The following is a 19,283-nucleotide window of genomic DNA, read 5'->3' as shown; positions in this document are numbered from 1 at the left end:
GCCGTGGTTAGTGATCAAAGCTACAACCCATCTCAGGGTTTTTAAGGCTCATTAGCTGCCGAGGGGGGTCCCGTTTGGCAGGGACAAGTGGCATATTGGAGGAGACTGCCGTTACATAACCTGGGGCGGGCTGGGCAGCAACGAACAAACTTCATAAAAAAAAAGAAGGGAAGATTAAAGTTGTTTTCGAGACAACATTAAGATAAATGCAAAATAATTGGCAGCCAAAGAGGGATTTTAAAATCTATTTAAATAAGACGATGGACTGGCACAGTTGGGTGTGAGAGAAACAGCAGAAAAATACACTTAAATTGAGCCAAATTTAGAGAATTTGCATACAAATTGTGCACTGAGTTCCAAGTGAAGATTCGGGCTTCGAAATGATATATGGTGCCGATATTAACAGCATTGATTTCCTCATATTTTCAAGTGCTATTTTTATTATACGTTTTATATGAAACTGTCCACTGGAGTGCATTTTTGGATTTTTTTTTGTCACTCACACGACTTTACAGTTACAGTCAGCAGATAGTTTGATTTGACGTTGTGGCCCTTGTGAGGGGTGGTTATATATCTGTGTGTGAACTCATTCAGACTCTTACAGGAAGCATGGCTTCAGCCCACTCTCCGTGGCCTCTCTGCAGCAGCTTGATGCGGTCGATGTCGAAGCAGATCTGCACCAGGTCTCCCACCAGGAACTGGGAGGTGCCCCCCTCCGCCCCTGCTGCTACATCACCGCTGCGCACCGCATTAGCCTTTGTCAGCACTGCTGGGTTGAATGTCCACCTGAGGATCGACAAGGTAATGCATTTTAACCACACATCCATCAATGTATAAGATAGGATACCTGAAGTAAAGATTCTGAGCAGTCACTCTGGGGATTTCAAGCTACGATTAAGTAACACAGAAATGATGTGATATAGAAGGTCTTTTTTATACTTTATGGATGTGATCTGAACACATGCAGAAGACTGATAATTAACAGATGGGCGCTAAGAAGACCGACTTAATATTTGAATACAAATCTACTGATAATTGGAAAACGTCTTTCTCTCAAGGATGTTACAAACCAACGCTTATGTTGTAGTGATATACATGTAAGTGTTTGATGGCGTTTGACTGTGCCAAGTCAAAAAGGGTTATATAAAACTTTAATGGGTGAATTATAGTGATGGGAAGCCGTTTTATTGGTTCCACTGTATGGCAGCCAATATTTAAAAGCCAGTTGATAGAGACTCACCTGTTCCCACTGGGGTACTGAACGACAATATCGTGGTCTTCATCGATGCCGCAGACCGTGCCGGTGGTGGTGAGCGTCTCAAACATGCCGTCAGTCCATCCTCCGTGGCCGTGTTGCAGCGACTGAACAATCTCCAGGTCTAAGTCGATGTTGACCAAATCTCCAATCTGGAGACCGCCAGGATTTCTGTTGCCATTCTGCTCACCTGGGAGATGAAGGCAAAGGTTAGGAGTACTAAAAATAACATTGGTATTACTTAAAGTGTATTAAAAAAAAACTTTATTAGTCTTTCACTTTAATCATTTTGAATCTTAAGGGGCTAAGAACAGAAGGATGGATAGAAAATGGCACAAAAGAAATATAAATAATCTGATTGTATGCGATTCAACAAATATACAAATAAGCTCATATGTAGTAGCATACTGGTAAAGACAAAACACAGATGAAGTCAAACATCACATCAAATCATTCACATCATTTTCTGTGAATATGGAAACAATCAATCCTCATGACGGACTTTGTCCTGCAGTGTTGAATCCACAGAGACAATCCAATCTGGAATTCCAGGAATGCTGAAACTGCATGACCTGAGCCCCTTTCTTTTATTTCTGATTATGTGGTGCTGCCACCTAGTGGCCAAACACGATTAACTTCATGTGAATCTCCCCCTAATGCCCTTGAATTCACTGCACCAGAACGATAGGTGAGAGAATTGGTGCAATAATGACGGAGGACACAGATCAGAGGGAAACTCACCTAAAACGGGGCAGTGGTCTCTGTAGAAAGAGCCGCCTTTGGCATCCTGGACGCATTTCAGATCCGACTATGGGAGAAAAGGGGAGAAAAGTTAGATAATAATTAGCCAGGGTAATTCCATTAGAGGAGAGGGGACAAAGATCAAGAATAGTGAAACAGAGAATGGAAACACTTGATGGTGTAGTGTCAGTGCAGAATACCAACGATATCAGTGCTCTAAGGGTAACGCAGGACAATAAAACACTCCACTGCCACTGAGGGAAGGCGTTGTATCATTTGTGATGACTCAGATGTGCAGCCACTGTGGCAGAGTTAGAGGGCAGAGAAGACTGTGAGCAAACATTCCTCAGAAGTGATGGAAGCAAAACATGTCCTGACAAATTAAGTCTATACTGCTCTATCCAGCCAGTAAGACCCTTTTGACTTCATGATGCACTGAGCACGAAGCATACATTTCTCAACAGGAAAAGGTGTTGCCGCATTTGGAACAACAACCGTCCCAACCAACTGTGTAGCAGCTAGCAGGAATGTCTTAATAAGAAACTTTAAAGTGGAGTCAAGATGGGGGGTCGGAAGCATGATTTACTTAAACCAGAGGCAGATGCCTTTTGCTTTTCTCTCAGCCTATTAAAACAACAAAAGGACAAATCTGTTATGCAACCGAGAAACCCGATTGGCCTCTTTTGTAAAAAAAGGAGAGGACAGTCTCCACCAATGAGAAGGATGCTTTTCATTTGAGACGCGTGTGGAGCAGCGCCTGCGACAACCCCGAGAGAATGGCCCCCTCCTTTAAAGTTGACCTCCGTGTTCACTCTCTACCCCCTAAAAGAGCCCAAGGAACAGCTTGTCTTTATCATGCAGATACCTTCCCTTTCCAGCTGCCTGTACAATGGTGCCTTGCTCATGCTGGCTGCGTGGCTCGAACAAAAGGCCCCAGCCCTGCGGTCAGACACAAAGCCACCTGACAGCTGATCTTTTGTGAGACTCTGTGTGTGTGTGTGTGTGTGTGTGTGTGTGTGTGTGTGTGTGTGTGTGTGTGTGTGTGTGTGTGTGTGTGTGTGTGTGTGTGTGTGTGTGTGTGTGTGTGTGTGTGTGTGTGTGTGTGTGTGTGTGTGTGTGTGGGGGACAGAGCAGGAGGGTCAGCCTGGAAGTTTGCTCACCATTCCCTCAAAGCCAACTCTGTACAGGTTCTTGGCCCCATTGTCCCACAGAACGTAGGCCGCGCTGTGCGGGCTGGCGGCACTCCAGTCCTGGATCTCTGTCACCTAAGGGAAGAGGAAGAGGGAGGAGATGAAAAAGACAGATAAGAAAAACATTGAAAACACTTGGTTTTAGAGTGTTATTTGTCATTTCCTGATCATTTTAGTGTGAAAAGAAAGAGCATCGTCTGGATGTGAATTGAAGTACATTTGGTTGCATACTGTATACTGTTTAAAAGCAGGTTTTTATATCATCTTAAAACCTCCTACTTTTTCCCTGTGGAGACATGTATTTTCAAATGAATGTCAGCGTGAAGGTTGAACTACAGAAGTCATGAAGTAACCAGTGCCAAGCTCAAAGACCGGAACATCTCCTCTAGTTGAAGGGTCCAGTGTCATCTGGCCATGCACCGAGCACCAACTTACAAAATGGTTATAGAAGAGGGCAAAAGTCAATGTAGTAAATCTATAAACTTTCAAACAACTTCTAGTTAAGTACACACGCCACCCTAACTACTGAGAAATATTAGGTGTTGAACTCATCATGAACAAATATGATTAGGGGGTTTGATTCTTGCGGTTGCAATTCAATTCTGTTTTAATTCTCCCAACGTTGCAATCTTACCGTCAATACTAAACCTCCTGTTGTCTTTGTTTCACCAGTTGGGTATAGTTGGGAAATCATCAAGAACATTGTAATCAAACTCTATCAACAGTTATTGTTAACTATTATTGCTTTCTAAAGACAACACAAGCAAGTCAAGCCAGAGCCTGTGGGAAGCAGTGCTCATCAGAACACGAAACACTCGACATGATTTACTATCCAAAAATGTTTCAGAAGAGTCAAGAGGGAACAGGATGCAGCTGTTATTCCACAGAGGAATACTTAATGACTGGGTATTCAAATATGGTTACATGCTTCATCTTTAAAGGTTTAGGAAGGCCTGAGACATCCCTTTCCATCTGTGTTTCTATTCATTAGCATTCTAAGAGGGCTTGATCCAAACTCATGTTGCAGTATGCCTAGATCCCTATCATGCTTATTTAGAAATATATCTCAAAGCTACTGAAAGTAACTTTTCTGTTATTTTTGCAACAACAATTTCAGGCGCCCATTTTGCTTACAGAAGTTGGAAACACTGCAGTAGGGAATGCTCGTCTTTACACAATCAACTGTTAATACTGCAAGAAGAAAGGAACACTCCCATCATGACATTCACCCAAAGGCTATTCAACTCGAGCCCATCTTTGGAGGGGATCAGACAAGCACCAACGCCAAAGCAATGGCCCCGTGTGCCCCCCCTTGTTTGGAAAAAGCATCATTTGTGAATGCATCCTGTGCAGTTATGATGCTATTTCTGTGCTAGGAATCAGTACACAGGCCCACATAAATATAAATGGCTGCTGTGGTGGTTCCAGCATCAGTAGCCTCCAGCGGAACAGTTTGCCGTGATGACAGACTCACAAGCTGTAAACAATACCAGCGTCGCAGTGGCTGCTATTAACACCATTATTACTTGAGTAAGTACTTGATGTATTCCATTATGACTGATGCTGCACCCGACTACTGCAGTAAGAACTAGCTTACAGCCTTTGGCAGAAATATATTGAAGGGCACTGGAAGCCAAGTAAATGATGTGTTATAGGCATAAATAAGCAATGAGCTATGAAAGGGGGGAAATCAATTCAAATTTGGAAGATAGTGTTAGGAGCTTCATACAAGATAATTCTCTCTCCATCACAAGCGGTGCAGTGCTTTCCTCCCATTGAGAAAGTGTCAAGAGAAGAGCGGTATTGGAGTAAGTGCGTTCTTTAATTAAAAGTTGTGCCTTAAGTTAATACAGAAATCAGATCGTTAAATTATTTGCAGGGCCCTTACAGAGGTAATTGATTAACGGGCCTCAGGAGGTAATATCCATGCTAATCTAACGGAACATCTGAGCTGCAAGACATGCAGAAGCAGATTTGAGGAGAGCATATTGCTTACAGCGTCATAAAACAGTAATGAGATATGCCATTAAGTAACACCGCAAAATGAAGTCTTAAATCGCCTGAAGGGACTCTTCAATTGAATACTCAGGGGTCTGGGGTAGAGTCAAAATACAAGCACTTTAAAGCACAGTTACAGTATAAATCTAAATAGACCAGGCTGAACAAATGCAACCTCATCAGACACTGTATTACTTTCTAATATGTGTTTAAGCCGGGGATAACCTGCAGCAGTGAAGTCTGTGCATAGGCGCTGTAAAGATAAATATAAATCAGCGGACTCAATCCGAGCAGTGGTGCAATCTACAAATGATTATCACCACTTACATACAGATTTAGTGTATCATTTTGATCATTTTCAATCACATTGGGCACTTCTGGTCAACATGAGTTTAGAAAGGATCTTCATCAGATTTGATTTTCCCACTAAATCTGGATGAATGGATTTAGCTGTTTAAGTTTAAAACAGGTTTTTTATTACAGGAAATTAAGGGTGAATCTTCTCCTTTAGTTGTAGCTATCTATTCGTGTCAGTGTATTATCGATACAGAGAGACAATGTATTGATTTGGGTTGTGGTAATCGTAACAGTGTACCACCAATTAAGTGTATATTTATATCTTTTCCTGAGCTTAAAAAAGGTGCAGAACAATGATATATTTATCTTCAACTTTACAGCACACCTGGCTAGTCACCAGAGGACTTTATTTGTAGTTGTCACTTCCTTGTAGCATGTGCATGCCCCAAACACACTGTGTCAGGCAGTGCACTTCCTGTTTCGGTTGAGCCTCCTGCACATTTCAAATTAAATCACATCCTGGGATGCAAGTTTGTTTTTTCCTCTCCAAGGTTGTTTAGGGGCAAGGGATCCCTGTTATTTCCTTCTGTGCAGCGCTGCATTGTCTCCCGCAGGATTCTTTGAGACTATGGTTGGTGACTAAATCCTTTAGTCTGGGGCCATGCTCGGCCACAAGAAAACTTTCATCCAATAAATGGAAATGAAGAGGATGGATCTATAAAATCATAAACACATTGGTTGTGGGGTTATACATATCGAATCCACTGCCCTTAACCACCTCAAACTCACTACACACACACATTAAGCTATCCACTGTCTGCAAAGTATTGTGTACAGATCTCTCTGTTCAATATATTGTATATACAGTAGTTTAGTGGTCTTTAGTCATTTTCTTGTATTTACTGTGTGTATACATTCAGCATGGAAGGAAAATTAAGAATGTCATTGTGCAGGGAAACGTTCTCTTACTTTGCATATGACAACGAACGTGACGTGACATAAATAGTGATGACATGTTAAAGTAACAGTCAAACTGAACAAAGACATGGTAAAGGAGACATTCACACGCCATCTCCACAGATATGGTGACCTACCTTTCCTCTCCTTCCGTTGCCTCCATCCTGGTCTTCCCACTGCCAGTCCACTCCCCTCACCACTCGGCCACCAGTGAAGATCCCTCTTGCTGTGATTTTCTTTGACTTTCGACGCGACTCCAACAGTACTCTGCCCAAATAAAAACAAAGGCAAGTTATTCATTTGGATACAGCTTTTAAAACAGGTGACACTGTCAAGTGCTCTTTTTGCAATTTCAATTCAAATATGTATTTCAGGGGATGTCAGGGCCTCCCTCTTGATACCTTGTGTCCCCTTCAGTGTGCTTACTGCTTTGGTGTCATGCTGTAAATCACCTTCAGCAAATGAGACATGGCTACAGATGAAAAATCTTGCGGAGAATGTTTGGCCTTCACAGCATCTAATCTGCTGTACCAACTAGGAAGTCCCTGACATCATCACCTGTCTCCAAAAAGGGGAATTGATGTTTGGTGATAACAAATTACATTTACAACATTTCGTAGTGGCTGAAGAATAGTGAGCTTTCTATAGTTTTCAAGCGTTTTTATTTTTAGGCTGTGAAATTCCAGGAGTACACTGCGTGTAAATGAGTGGCAGGTATGTGTCATGTTGTAACTTAATAAATAACAATCCGTTTTTTATGGCAGCTTGGCATTTACACCTCATTGACAATTCCTTCCCTTTTCATCAATACCCAGCAATCATGGCACTGCAAATGCAAATGAACATCCAGTGGTTAGTTCCAGCTAAGAGGCTAGCCAATGAAAAGGGGGTAGCAGTTAATAGCTGAGCAATAACCATCAAACAAGTGGGAGCCTTGATGGTAGACTCGGCATCTGGACAGTGTAGATCTAACCAATGCAAACAGCTTGTGGCCTAACCACTCCCTTTTCTGCAGTTAGTGACAGGATCTAATGTGGTGTAACAAAACACCCCACTACGGTGTCTGAGCATCTGAGCTGGGGAGAACTCCAGCACCCATTGTGCATTATGCAACGTCTGTCTCGGGGGGAAGAAAGTCCTACTCAGTTGAAAAGGCTGCCAGCTGTTGGGCCATGTGTTCATTCAGTAGAGTATGTGGGTGAAATAGGCCTGAAATGGATGAAGCATCATCCCAGTACTGACAGGGTATGCAATAACACAAATTAAATATAAGTTGGATTTAGTGATTGTGCATAACTAACAGGGTTAATTTATATGATCAAAGACTTGCATTAAATCAGTGACTTGATTGCTTGTTTTTCCAATAAAACAGGAGGTACATTAATCTCTACACAAAGCATCTTCGCATGAACGGTTTAACGCAGCCTCCAACTATTTTACTTGATCATGTCTGTACATGAGTTAATAGGCTATGAATGGGTGTTCCCTTTTTCCACACACCACGCCAGAAACCTTTAAAATGAGACCAGAGGGTAACCACACTTCACATACACCTACACACAAAGGTAGGACTTATTATATTGTGTGCAGATTTGTTTGTCTGATTACTACTTATGATGATGACCTAGTTTGAAGTTTGCCCAAAAAAAGCAGCTGCTCAAACTCCTTAAATCCTGACCAAAAACTCTCACTCATTTTCAGTTTCTCCAGCTTTTGACAAATGTCATCAGTGTTTTACAGTTAACCCATGACTGTCTGCACAGCAAAACACCTTCACAGTTGAATGCATGAATTCTCATCAGATACATGCAAAAGTGCTAAGTTCATATAAATGATAGCTCTACAAATCCAAATGAAGAGAAAGAGAAAACAAAGGAGCTCTCGCTGTGAGAAGAACATTTCAGCGACAGAATAACTGCAGACAAATAGAATAGTAATTCATCATGTTACTATATGTGATAAGCAGTGTTGGGACAGTGTTTTTAGCAGCAACTAGTACTCTAACGCATTTTTTTTTTAATTCAGTAACTCAGTTACCGTTACTACATGGTGCGTTACTCCGTTATTTTTTTTATATAGTCTCGGCTCCCAGACGTTGGTGAGCCGCGCCAGCAGCGAGGCGAACAGAGATGAGAACTGTACTTAAGAACAGTAGTTGAGTAAATGTACTTAGATACTTCCTGTGTCACATGCGGAGACGCGCTGTGGGCGTGTTTACTAACAAGACTATCGTGGCGGCAGCGGAGCTCAAGTCGAGTTTCTCCGCCTGAAGATATTCTCACTATTTCACTTTTGTCGAGCACAAAGAAAAGAACGTTTTAGTTAAATGTAAGTTGTGTCTTGGCGGGTCAAAGATCCTATCTACTGCCCAAAACAGCAATTCAAATCTGTTCAAACATCTGCAGAAACAACATGCTGGGCCGAAGCTAGTAGCTAAGACCACAGACCCAGACTCATCCGACGCCACTCCACCTCCACCTAAGCAACAGCGGCTGGATTTTAACCGAGGACCTGCTAGCCAGGGAAAAGTTGATAAAGCCATTGCACAGTATGATGTAGAACAAATGCAGGCTATTTCTACTATTTCTATTTCTTGATCAACAGATTGTATTATTCTCCAATGCAATAACAGTACTGAAATGAAGGCTATAAGGGCATTAATGGGATCCCTTTTTTTAAGTACGGTAACTAATGTGTTACTGTTCACAGTAACGCGTTACTTTTGGGTGTAAGTAATCAGTAAAGTAACTGAGTTACTTTTGAAATGAAGTAACTAGTAATGGTAGCTAGTTACTGGTTTTCAGTAACTTGCACAACACTGGTGATAAGTAACTTCTGGGACAGTTATTACATACGTCAAAAGTACATTGCTTTAACGGGAAGCTATCTATAATAAAAATGTTTAAAAAATGTACATACATATCACATATGCAACTACAATGATTTCTGGAGAATCAAAGCGCTAATGTTTTTGCATTTATAAAGTCAGCTGCAAAATCGACTTTCAATCAAACTGCATGTTGTTTGATGAGCATGCAGCCTTCTGAAGATATACAACTAAAACCAATCAGAAAATTGTTGTTGTAAATTTCATAATTAGGTAGTGGTGCATTAATGTCATTTTCAAAAAGGTATGACCGGATCTTGAAATGAGGCTCTGTTGTTGCCTGGCAACTGAGGGCTGCGAGCGTAGAGATAGATGATGTTTGCCTGAGAGGCATGGTGCACAAAAGACTTCTCAAATGTCACACACACAGACACACATAAAGCCAAACTAAGGGAGTGAAAGCGAACGCCAACCAATCACAATCGAGTGCAGGGATTATCTGGCTACCTTGGGTCCATTTTACCGATGTGGGGGGGGGGGTCAAAGGTGGGGAACATTACTAGCAATTGTTGCTTGGTTAACTCACCTCTCACTGCCTGGGGTGGTGATCCTGTAGAACCGGTGTCTCAGGTGATGCTTGTCTCCATGGTAACAGGTTGTGCAAAGGTCGTAATTGGTGCACTCAGCACATTTCCAGCGAATACCAATGATGGGCTGTTGACGGCAGGTGTCACACATGGTTCCATCATGCTTGATGCCTAAGGGGGAGGCAGAAGGAGACTACATTAATACACTGGGGTTATATTGTGTGCTGGCATTTGTGTATATTGTACATCAGTAATACTACTTCAATAACTGTTTCACATTTTATTATCAACAATGTTTATTGCCTCTGCGCGGTAACATTTATTTAAGTAGCCTATTTGAAATAGTTTGAGACTATTGTGTGCACTTTAAAACTTGTCTTTATTACCTATATATTTTTGAAGGGTGTTATACATGCTCGTGTGACACCTGATGACAGCTAGACCAATTTTAGCAACAAGTGATTTTATCATTCTCTTTTTAAGATAGGGAAAATGAAAAGGACTTCTGAAAACCCAACTTCTCCACCGTTACTCAGGTAAAGCTATAAGAAACTGAATGAAGCCAGTCAATGGGAAACATGCTGAAAAGTGTAGCTGTGTTGGGATGTAAGACAATGGCAACAACAAGGTGACGAGGGTAAACAATGGGTAAGTAGTCTATCCAGCTGATATACTTTTATTGAATGCTTGAACATGTTTTTCCTCTAAATGAGTTATTTGAAGTCACAAGCCATTATGTTGTCCTATTCTCAACCACAGCTTATTGGCATATTTTGAACACAGTGATATCTGACACACATCTGTTCAGAGAACATTTAAATACTGATTTACTTTTGCGGTAGTCAACAGAATGTCTGCTTTCAACATACATAATAAACTAGCTAAAACTAATTAACTGATTCTTAAAATTTAATACAAAAACTATGTTAAATTGCAAAATATTATGTTTTCATTACAGCAACAACTTTCATAGCTGCTAGGATTACAAATGCATCTTACTACAAAGTCTCTAAATGAAGGCCAATAAAGAACCACTGTCTTTTATATTGAGCATTACCCTGTGTTGCATTAAAATACACTTGTCTTTAAATGAGTCTCAAAGTGCTGAAAAACTAAAAGGAACGGATGTAAAGTTACCTGTTGGAGCACTGTCTAATATCCTCACGTCGTAAGCCCCGGAGCAGCGGTAGTTAGCAGCCGTCCCGTTATCCCAGACAACGACCACCTCCTCTGGACTTTCAAAACTCCTAACAGTGCCAACATGTCCCTCTCCACCATCCTGCTTCCCCCACTTCCAGTCGGGTCCCCGGACCACTCTCGCCCCAACTCCCTCCATCATCGCTCGGTTATTCCTCCCGGTGGTCATTTTCAAAAAGGACGCGCAGTACCAAAACTCTTTCCAACAAGTTTGCAAGCCAGCAGTCGTTGCTAGCGATCGGTGGACAGTTTCCAGCTGCAAGTGCGAGCAGGTCCTAACAGGAAAGAGACTGGAACAATTCCTAAAGCTAGCCTGTTAGCTTAGTAGCTAAGTTAGCTACCTAAGGAGGCTGTCTCACAAAACTATTCCTAAAAGCTAACGTTATTTGCAAGCGCCTCGGTTTGCCTCTGAGAATAAGACACGAATCACCCCAAAAGCCTATTGAGAAGCAACATTGCTAGCATAGACAGATATCAGTACCCAGCAAGCTGGCTATGTCTCTCCTCCACTCCACACACAAGAATGCCACCTCTTCAACTTAGCAAGCTAGCGAGCTGAGTTGCTATGCTATCGCAATGCTAGCAAGATAAAACCTCTCCAGGCTAGCAAGTCCTTTTCGTTGAGGTAAATGTAGTCCTTTTGGTCACTGCTTATCCTTCTTATTGTTGTTGTGTATGGTGCTGAAAATCCATCCAAGATGTTCCCTTTGTCAGCCAGAGATGGTTCCCTGGAGTCAACTCAGAATAACCGCGTCGCCATTATTGTCAATCATCGTTCAGACCTCAGACGAGCAACAACTAGCTACGGAGGTGAACGACAAAGCCCGAAGACGAGAGGCTAGAAAACAAGTACGAGTCCAGCGCAGGGCGCGCATGCGCATCTGGATGTCCAAACCCATTCTCAGTTTCTGTGTGGTAAAGATAAAAAACATAATCTCTGTATTTTAACCCATTTTAATAAGTAGATGAAGCAGATCTTTTTGAATCTTTTGCCAAATGATTTTGAAATAATACCAGTAATCTGAAACCAACCCATCCCTTTTAAATGTTTGAATTCGTCATGGGAAGTATACAGAAACAGTCAATAACAACAATCAAACAGTGATTTTTGAGCAAAATAATTTTTTATTGTTACATTGGAACAATATATTTTTGCATATGGCTCCTAAACTGTCTGCAGTGTATACTGCACATTTAATTTCTAATGGTATCATTTAAGCTGTCTGAGCTGATGGAAGCTGACATGAATTCAAATTAAATTAAATATGATCCAGCAGACACAGAAGAAAAAGTGTGTCCAAGAATTCCAGCTGGTATTTCTAAATGGAATGGCTTTTGTTTTTCCTTTCAACGACATGTTAAAACTTTACTTTACTGAATTCAGTTATTAATTGTAAACATAACTCAACTAAGATATTGAAAAAATATTCTATTTGCTTTGTATATTACATTTGTATTAACTGTACATAATCAACACATTTCTAAGTTGAAATGGCATTTATATCAGACTCACCAGATGCTGTACATGTGTCTGATAACACCAAAACAGACTACTTTCAAAGACAAACAATAATAATCTCCGGTTGGCACATATTAGAATAGCACTCTCTAGCTCCGGGAAAACATTTCTGTGGGCCCTTTTGAACTTGTTTCCGATCTCGTTGCATTATGTAAGGATTAAGCAGAAATGCACCTTAAATCTACCATATAAGCTCAACATGAATTTCATTTAAATAAAAGCGCTTAAGCAGTTACCCAGGGTCCTTCAATACTAAATGGGGCCCCAAATTAGGCAATATGTTGCCTTAAGGCGCCTATCATAGTGTGCTTTAGTGGTGCATACAGTAGCCCTACAAACACATTCTCAGTTAATTAAATTACCACCATCTAATTGGCGCCCCCTGTGGGTCTGTAGCCCCTGGGGTAGCTGCCTTCTGTTGATAATCCAGTTGTAATGTGGATTACCACTGCAGCAAACACGTTACATTGTTTAAGAAGCTGAAGAAGGTAATGCTGTCAGTGATGGAAGAAGAATTCAGATGCTTTACTTTGAGTAAAAGTACCATTATTATCAAAATACTTCACTACATGTAAAAGTCCTGCATTCAAAATCTTACTGTAAAAGTACAAAGGTATTATCAGTTAAATGTACTTAAAGTATATAAATCTATCTATAAATGTGACATTTAGATACTATTTTTGCATTGAGTTACATTTGACTGTTATAGACAAAAACATTTCTGATTCTTTTAAAAAAAAAAAATTTGTATTACTGTTTTGTCTTAGTTAATCCACTATTTCTATTATATTTTATGTGTACTGTATTTACTTGCACTATTGTATCTGTTTTATTGTGTTGCACTGTTGGAGGATCATGTGACCTATTGTCATCGACATAACTACACTGTACGAATGACAATACAATCCTTGAATCTTGAATCACTACTTTAATTTTTAGAGATGCATTTTGTTAAAAGTAGCTAAAGGTGGTAAATAAATGTGGTGGAGTAAAATAACATTACTTTTCCTTTGAAAGGTAGTGGAGTAAAAGTATACAGTACCATCAAAGGGAAATACTCAAGAAGTACAGTACTTGAGTAAATGCACTCAGTTACTTCCGAACTCTGAATGCTGTCATTGCACCTATCTGTTTATTGTCTTTTGGCTGAGTTCAAGGGAAGGCTTCCAGGCCAATACTGCATCTGCAGAGCCGCAGGGTGCACCTCCCCCCTGTCGTCTGCAGGGAGCGACTGTGAGCCTGCCTGCTTGTCTGTCTGACTGTACATAGCCGGTCATAAAGCGCCACCGCTCTGCACACAGCGTTATATCTCCCCTTATATGGTCCCCTTTACTATTGTTCCTCCTTCACAGTGGGCACGCAGGCAGACACAGCTGACTTTCACCCGAGCTGGCCGCTGTCCTTGCAGTACAAGGATAAACAGGAGACCTTGCAATGATCTGGACTGAGCTGGACTTCAATTTCAACATTTTAACTAGGGACCTCTCACATTATCTGGAAAATCAAGTGAAAGTTGGGCTTTTTGGATCGGGGTTAGGACTGTCTCTGGTTCTGGGCTTTAGCGCAGCGTACACCTGCTATTATTTGCTTTCAGTAGCAAAGGTAAGTCATGTTTTATAACCTGCTTTAGAGGGACTATTATGTGCATTATGGTCCTGCATGTTCAATAAAAACCGCTGTGCTTGTCATGGTGGAGCATCACTCTTCCGGCCGGGTGATGGTGTTGACTGGGGCTCCTGCTGATGTTGGTCTCGATTATGTTTCATCTGTGCACCAGTGTGCAAACGTTACACATGTGGGATGGATCTCAGGCATATAAGACACGCTCGGATGCGCACATTCATCTAAAATTGATGTGCACATTCATCTACATCCATGTGCAGCACTTATGTAACAACAATAAATCAATCCCCTGCATACAGTTTGATGTCGGCATTGACCATGCTAGGCTAACGTTACTGTATGTTAGCTAGACATGCCGTTTCAAGGCTTTCTGCGCTGCATGGTAAAATTGCCGTCATTCATTTCATGGCAAGCAGACTCACCGTGTTGGCTTTATGTAATTACAAATCCCCGGCTGAATAAGATTATGCACGAGTTAAACAATGACATTAATAGAACCAGGAATATATTTTTTTATAGAAATGTATTATGTGAGTAAACATATTAGATAATAAGTTTGATTTGTCAATTAGATTGCTGGATTTATTAACAATCATCCTACAATTTCTCCAGTGGAATGACCTTAATCAAAAAAGGAAGCTACTGTAATAGACGATGCCTTTATTAGATGTGTGTAGCCTTTATTTAACCAGGTGAAAATCCCATTGATATCAACGATCACAGATAAAAACCTTTACTAGTTGTTGTTATGCAATACTAATGAAGGCTTAACGTTTAATATGATCTGTTAAAGTATAATAGATTAAGCAGATGTGTTTCTGTTGTATGCTGAAATGTAATCATATACAACAACGTAAATATTCTGTAATCTTTTAAAATAATTATTTGGTCTGTTTTGAAGTATTTATGTTTATTTCAGAGACCAAAATGTAAGTTTTAATGCAATTTAACATTTTACAACATATGATGTTACAAAAAAGAGCTAAGCTTCATTATATGGAAGGATCTGCTGTCATATAATGAAAAGTCAAATGAATTAAACCCTGAGGCAAAAATGAAAAAAAATACTTGTATTTTCACCCTTTCCCCTGTCTACTGCAGAAGCCAAAGCTCATCTCTGGGGGTAAAAAGTTCTACCAATTTCTGAGGGAGCAATGTCCGGTAGTGTCAGAGACCTACTACCCCACCTTTTGGTGCTGGGAAAGCCGCATCCAGACTTTACTGAGACCGTTTGTCACAGCCAAACCAGGGGTTGTCTACAGAAAGTAAGTCTTCACCATGACTGACGTACTAATTATCTATCACACAAGTTGTATTTTCCCAAGAAAATGTATCTTTCCTTGCAAGTAGACCATGAAGTAGACACGCCTAACTAGTTGTATTTGACCTCATTAAGAGAGTGTGAGCTGTACAACAGCTAAAGTGCAGGTTTGCAAAAGTACAGTGTGTGTGCTTTTATAGTGACAGCTTAATTGTTCTGGCATTTTTAGAATAATTAAATGGCACTGCAGAATTTCCCATGCCCACAGCAAAAAGCCTTTAAAAATAATCTTTGTCACCAAGAAACTGCCATTGCGTATTTCTTGATATCTTTGTGAACGGTTTCACAACTGGAAACAAATCCTAGTCTTATTCTTAGCAGAGTTTCAAAGGCTCAGAGGAGAAATAAATCTTTTGTGTCATGATGCTGGCTTAGGCCGCCCTGCGTGCCCTTTGATAATGTACACTGTGTTCAAGATTAATTGCAACTGCATTCCTTGCCCCCTTTGCACATACTGTAGAGGGGATTAAACTGAATTAGGAGAGACTTATTTCCATTATTAATACACATTACATATTTATTCACATTACATTCTCACATCATGTATAATGTATTCACTCACTATTTTCAATGGCCTCTTTGCCTTTACAGTATGATTGTATGATGTGAGGTGGTTGTCAGCCAGGTACCCGTGGTTGGATCAACCCAAATTGTCTATATGAACTTTTGTCCATAGCTGGAATAAATCTGTTCTGGATCTGTTAAAAGTTTAGACACTCAATCAAAAGTTTGCAATTTTTCTTTTCGCGGCAGTTTTTATCTATTCAGTTTAATTACTATTACTGTAGGGCTAAGCATTTAAGTGGAATTTTATCAAAATTGCACTATGTGCACATTTCCAAGAGCCACAATTTAATATAATAAGGCAACATATGTTTCAATATACATACTTGTAGTGCTTCAGAGATGTCCTCGCCTACAAATTATATTTTACCGATCGCAATGTTGGGTCACACTTTATTGATTTTCTCTTCTGCCAAGGTGACAAAGGTTCACATAATGCACACAGACTCATCCGTAGAACTGATAACAGACAGTAGGAGTATTCACTTAAGTTATTAACACGTTTCCTCCGGGGACAACAGTACGTCCCCCCACTCCATAATGAAGTTACCCAAGGATGACCCAAGGACGGACATGTCTTTTAGTCGTTGGCTGTGAGGGTGAAATTCCAGTCATCTCATTGTCCGATCAGAGGATTAGCATCAGCTCCCCCCCCACTCTATGCACTGGTTGCTCTGGATTGGGCCTGGCTGACCTTAAGGTCTAACTTCCTGTGCATATTTCATGGCGGTTCTGTAATTTCATTCTGATGTCTTTACCGACAAGTTCGCTCACTGGCTTCTGTTTGTGTGCAGTGCAGGTTTTAAAAGGCACAAGCGCTGGTACTGAAGGACCTCATCTGCCAGGCTAGGGTTGTAGAGCAAAGAAATTGATTGACTACCAGAACCTCCTGGTGCAATGCCCTCATCCTTATCTGAACTTGCTTTGCGTTGCATAGTGCACTGACAAGGTAGTCCCGAGGGAAATGAGGCAGCTGTAAGTGAGCGCTCTGCTCACATATCCAATTCCCCTTTGAGAGTGCTTTTGATGGATGCAATAAAGGAGTCACTTCACCTAGAACTAACTAGAAATGAATAATTATGTAAATAGTGCAACCGGAAAGAGAAGATGACTATGTACATGTATTTTTGTGCTTGAGTGTTTGCATGTGTTTGAATGAGACAAATTAATAATTGTCGTGGCTGATTCGTCGTGTCCCTCTCGTCTCTGCAGTGAGCTTATTAAGGCACCAGATGGAGGACAGATCTCTTTGGATTGGTTTGACAATGATGACAGCCTTTCTCATCCCGACCCTGCCACCAGGCCCACAGCCCTCCTTCTCCCCGGGCTGACCGGCACAAGCCGAGAGTCCTACATCCTGCACATGGTCCAGCAGAGCCGGGATCTGGGCTATAGGTGGGTGGTCTTGGCTGGATACCATGGCACAAATCCAGCGCTTAGCACAGATACACTGCACTGAATCACACATCTGACACTCTCTGTCTGATTTTCCATTCATCTACACATATTTTGTCCAATCATATTGGAATGTCTTGATTATGTTTCGGCCTTGAAGCCTTTTTCAAGATCAACAAAAGGTAAATGTGACACCCACTGTTCCACTGATTTGGTTACTATTGCATAATGGGTGACTGAGTTCCAGTGCCTTGGGGTTATGTGAGGTGAAGTGCACAACTAAAGTGAGCAGCTAAGCTTCGTGTCAAGAGCAGCTTTTTGTAAATAGCCAAACGAAGCACAAGCTTGAAGAGTTGCAGAGGGAGGCACTTGTTTCCTCCCTTCGTCCTCTCCAAAATAATCTATCTCTCTCTGTACTCTCTGCACTCATTCTTTCACCCAGATTTTGGAAAGCAAGGCAAACTCAGCATCTTCCAGCCCTCACCCCTGTCTGTGTAGCTTAATGAATTACAGCTTATCCCGGTACAAGCTTTGCAGCTTAGCCCAGTCCAGCTTCCGTATCTATGTTGCAGTGTGTGTTTAAGAACACAAACACACACACACTAAACCACACCATCTAGTCCCACCCTGCCGCTGAGTTACACCAACCAAAACAGGACTGACTCCAGATAATGGATGACAGGAGGGATGCTGATGTCTTTACTTTACAGTACAAATAGAATGCTCTTCACGCAGCTGTGCTTCTGCACATCTCATCTTGTTCCCAGTTCAGTTGTTAAAGATATTTGGGAAACCATGCTCCCTTTGAACATGAAAGTTGGTATCTTGTAGCAACAGCAAAAAAGCTAGCATAACCTTATTAGAGCCTGGACATTAAATGAACGTATTCATCTTTTTGTCTTTCAAATGACAAGAAATTGTGAAAACTGCCCCAAGGTTACATATTTAAATCGGATCAACTCTCATCACCATCAGACAAAAACCCAAAGATATTCAGTTTTCAATTTAAGCTAAGCTTTTATTAATGCTGTTACCAGAAAATAGTTGATCATTTATTTTCTGATGATTGACCCCTTGACTTATCTCTGCAGCTCTATTCAAACTTTTTTAAGAGATTAATTTTGTGTATTTCAGATGTGTGGTATTCAACAACAGAGGGGTTTCCGGTGAAACACTACTGGTAAGAATCTAACATGTGTCCTACTTTTCAACCCATCCGCACTGAGGTGCATATGTGATAAAAAAGCTTTTTGAGAACAGTTGTTTTTCCCTTTGTCAGCAGAGTTGTCCTTTTCATTGCCTTAAACAGAACAGAGCATATTTATTCCACACATGTCACCGAGGGAGCTCTAAGCAGATGCTGGACAGACAATGTTGTTGCATATAAAGGATTAAGTTGCAGGCAGATATTGTATCTTAATGCAGATACACAGAAGTATGACCTCTTCCAGCACGTGCTGTTCTGACACCTGGCTAAATCTGTCCTGATACACATGGGTATATTTAGCTAACAAAAAGCCAGAGCTCTGAGTGCATAGCGAGCCCACTGTGTTTTATGTCCCCCCCCTCTCTGTCTGAATGTCTTTGGAACAGAGGAGCATTCTTTATGGACAACTGTATCACCCTGATACCATCCTACCATCACTTCCATACAGAGATCTCATTCATGAACAAATGCTGTCTCTTTACAAGCAATCTAATGTTCATCTTTGTGGGTGTGCATTTTGAATCAGGGGCTGTGACCTGCTGTTGTCTTTGACATATTCTGATTCAGCTGCTGAAAAAGGGGGTGAAACTGTCAAAAGAGCTAAG

The 19,283-nt window shown here is 41.0% G+C and overlaps 2 protein-coding genes across 8 annotated transcripts in view; one reads left to right on the top strand and one right to left on the bottom strand.

Annotated features, from left to right (window-relative positions):
- The window catches only part of mib1 (MIB E3 ubiquitin protein ligase 1), a 49,006-nt gene extending 37,123 nt beyond the window's left edge, over window positions 1-11,883 (bottom strand). For all 7 annotated transcript variants that reach the window (XM_079650201.1, XM_079650202.1, XM_079650204.1 and 4 more), the window contains exons 1-7: window positions 10,990-11,883; window positions 9,852-10,023; window positions 6,576-6,705; window positions 3,157-3,261; window positions 1,997-2,063; window positions 1,241-1,445; window positions 603-786 (exon numbers count right to left, since the gene is read on the bottom strand). In XM_079650201.1, the coding sequence (XP_079506327.1) occupies window positions 603-786; window positions 1,241-1,445; window positions 1,997-2,063; window positions 3,157-3,261; window positions 6,576-6,705; window positions 9,852-10,023; window positions 10,990-11,218 (1,092 nt within the window). In that variant the 5' untranslated portion in view covers window positions 11,219-11,883. The remainder of the gene's footprint in view (window positions 1-602; window positions 787-1,240; window positions 1,446-1,996; window positions 2,064-3,156; window positions 3,262-6,575; window positions 6,706-9,851; window positions 10,024-10,989) is intronic.
- A 1,963-nt stretch (window positions 11,884-13,846) lies between these two features.
- abhd3 (abhydrolase domain containing 3, phospholipase) overlaps window positions 13,847-19,283 on the top strand; it is a 14,226-nt gene continuing 8,789 nt past the window's right edge. The window contains exons 1-4 of the mRNA XM_079648336.1: window positions 13,847-14,170; window positions 15,293-15,456; window positions 17,289-17,471; window positions 18,606-18,651. Coding sequence (XP_079504462.1) covers window positions 14,003-14,170; window positions 15,293-15,456; window positions 17,289-17,471; window positions 18,606-18,651 — 561 coding nt within the window. The 5' untranslated portion in view covers window positions 13,847-14,002. The remainder of the gene's footprint in view (window positions 14,171-15,292; window positions 15,457-17,288; window positions 17,472-18,605; window positions 18,652-19,283) is intronic.

Source organism: Notothenia rossii (genome assembly GCF_949606895.1).
Source record: "Notothenia rossii genome assembly, chromosome: 9".
Classification (NCBI taxonomy): Eukaryota; Metazoa; Chordata; class Actinopteri; order Perciformes; family Nototheniidae; genus Notothenia; species Notothenia rossii.
This window is presented reverse-complemented; position numbering and strand designations above follow the sequence as displayed.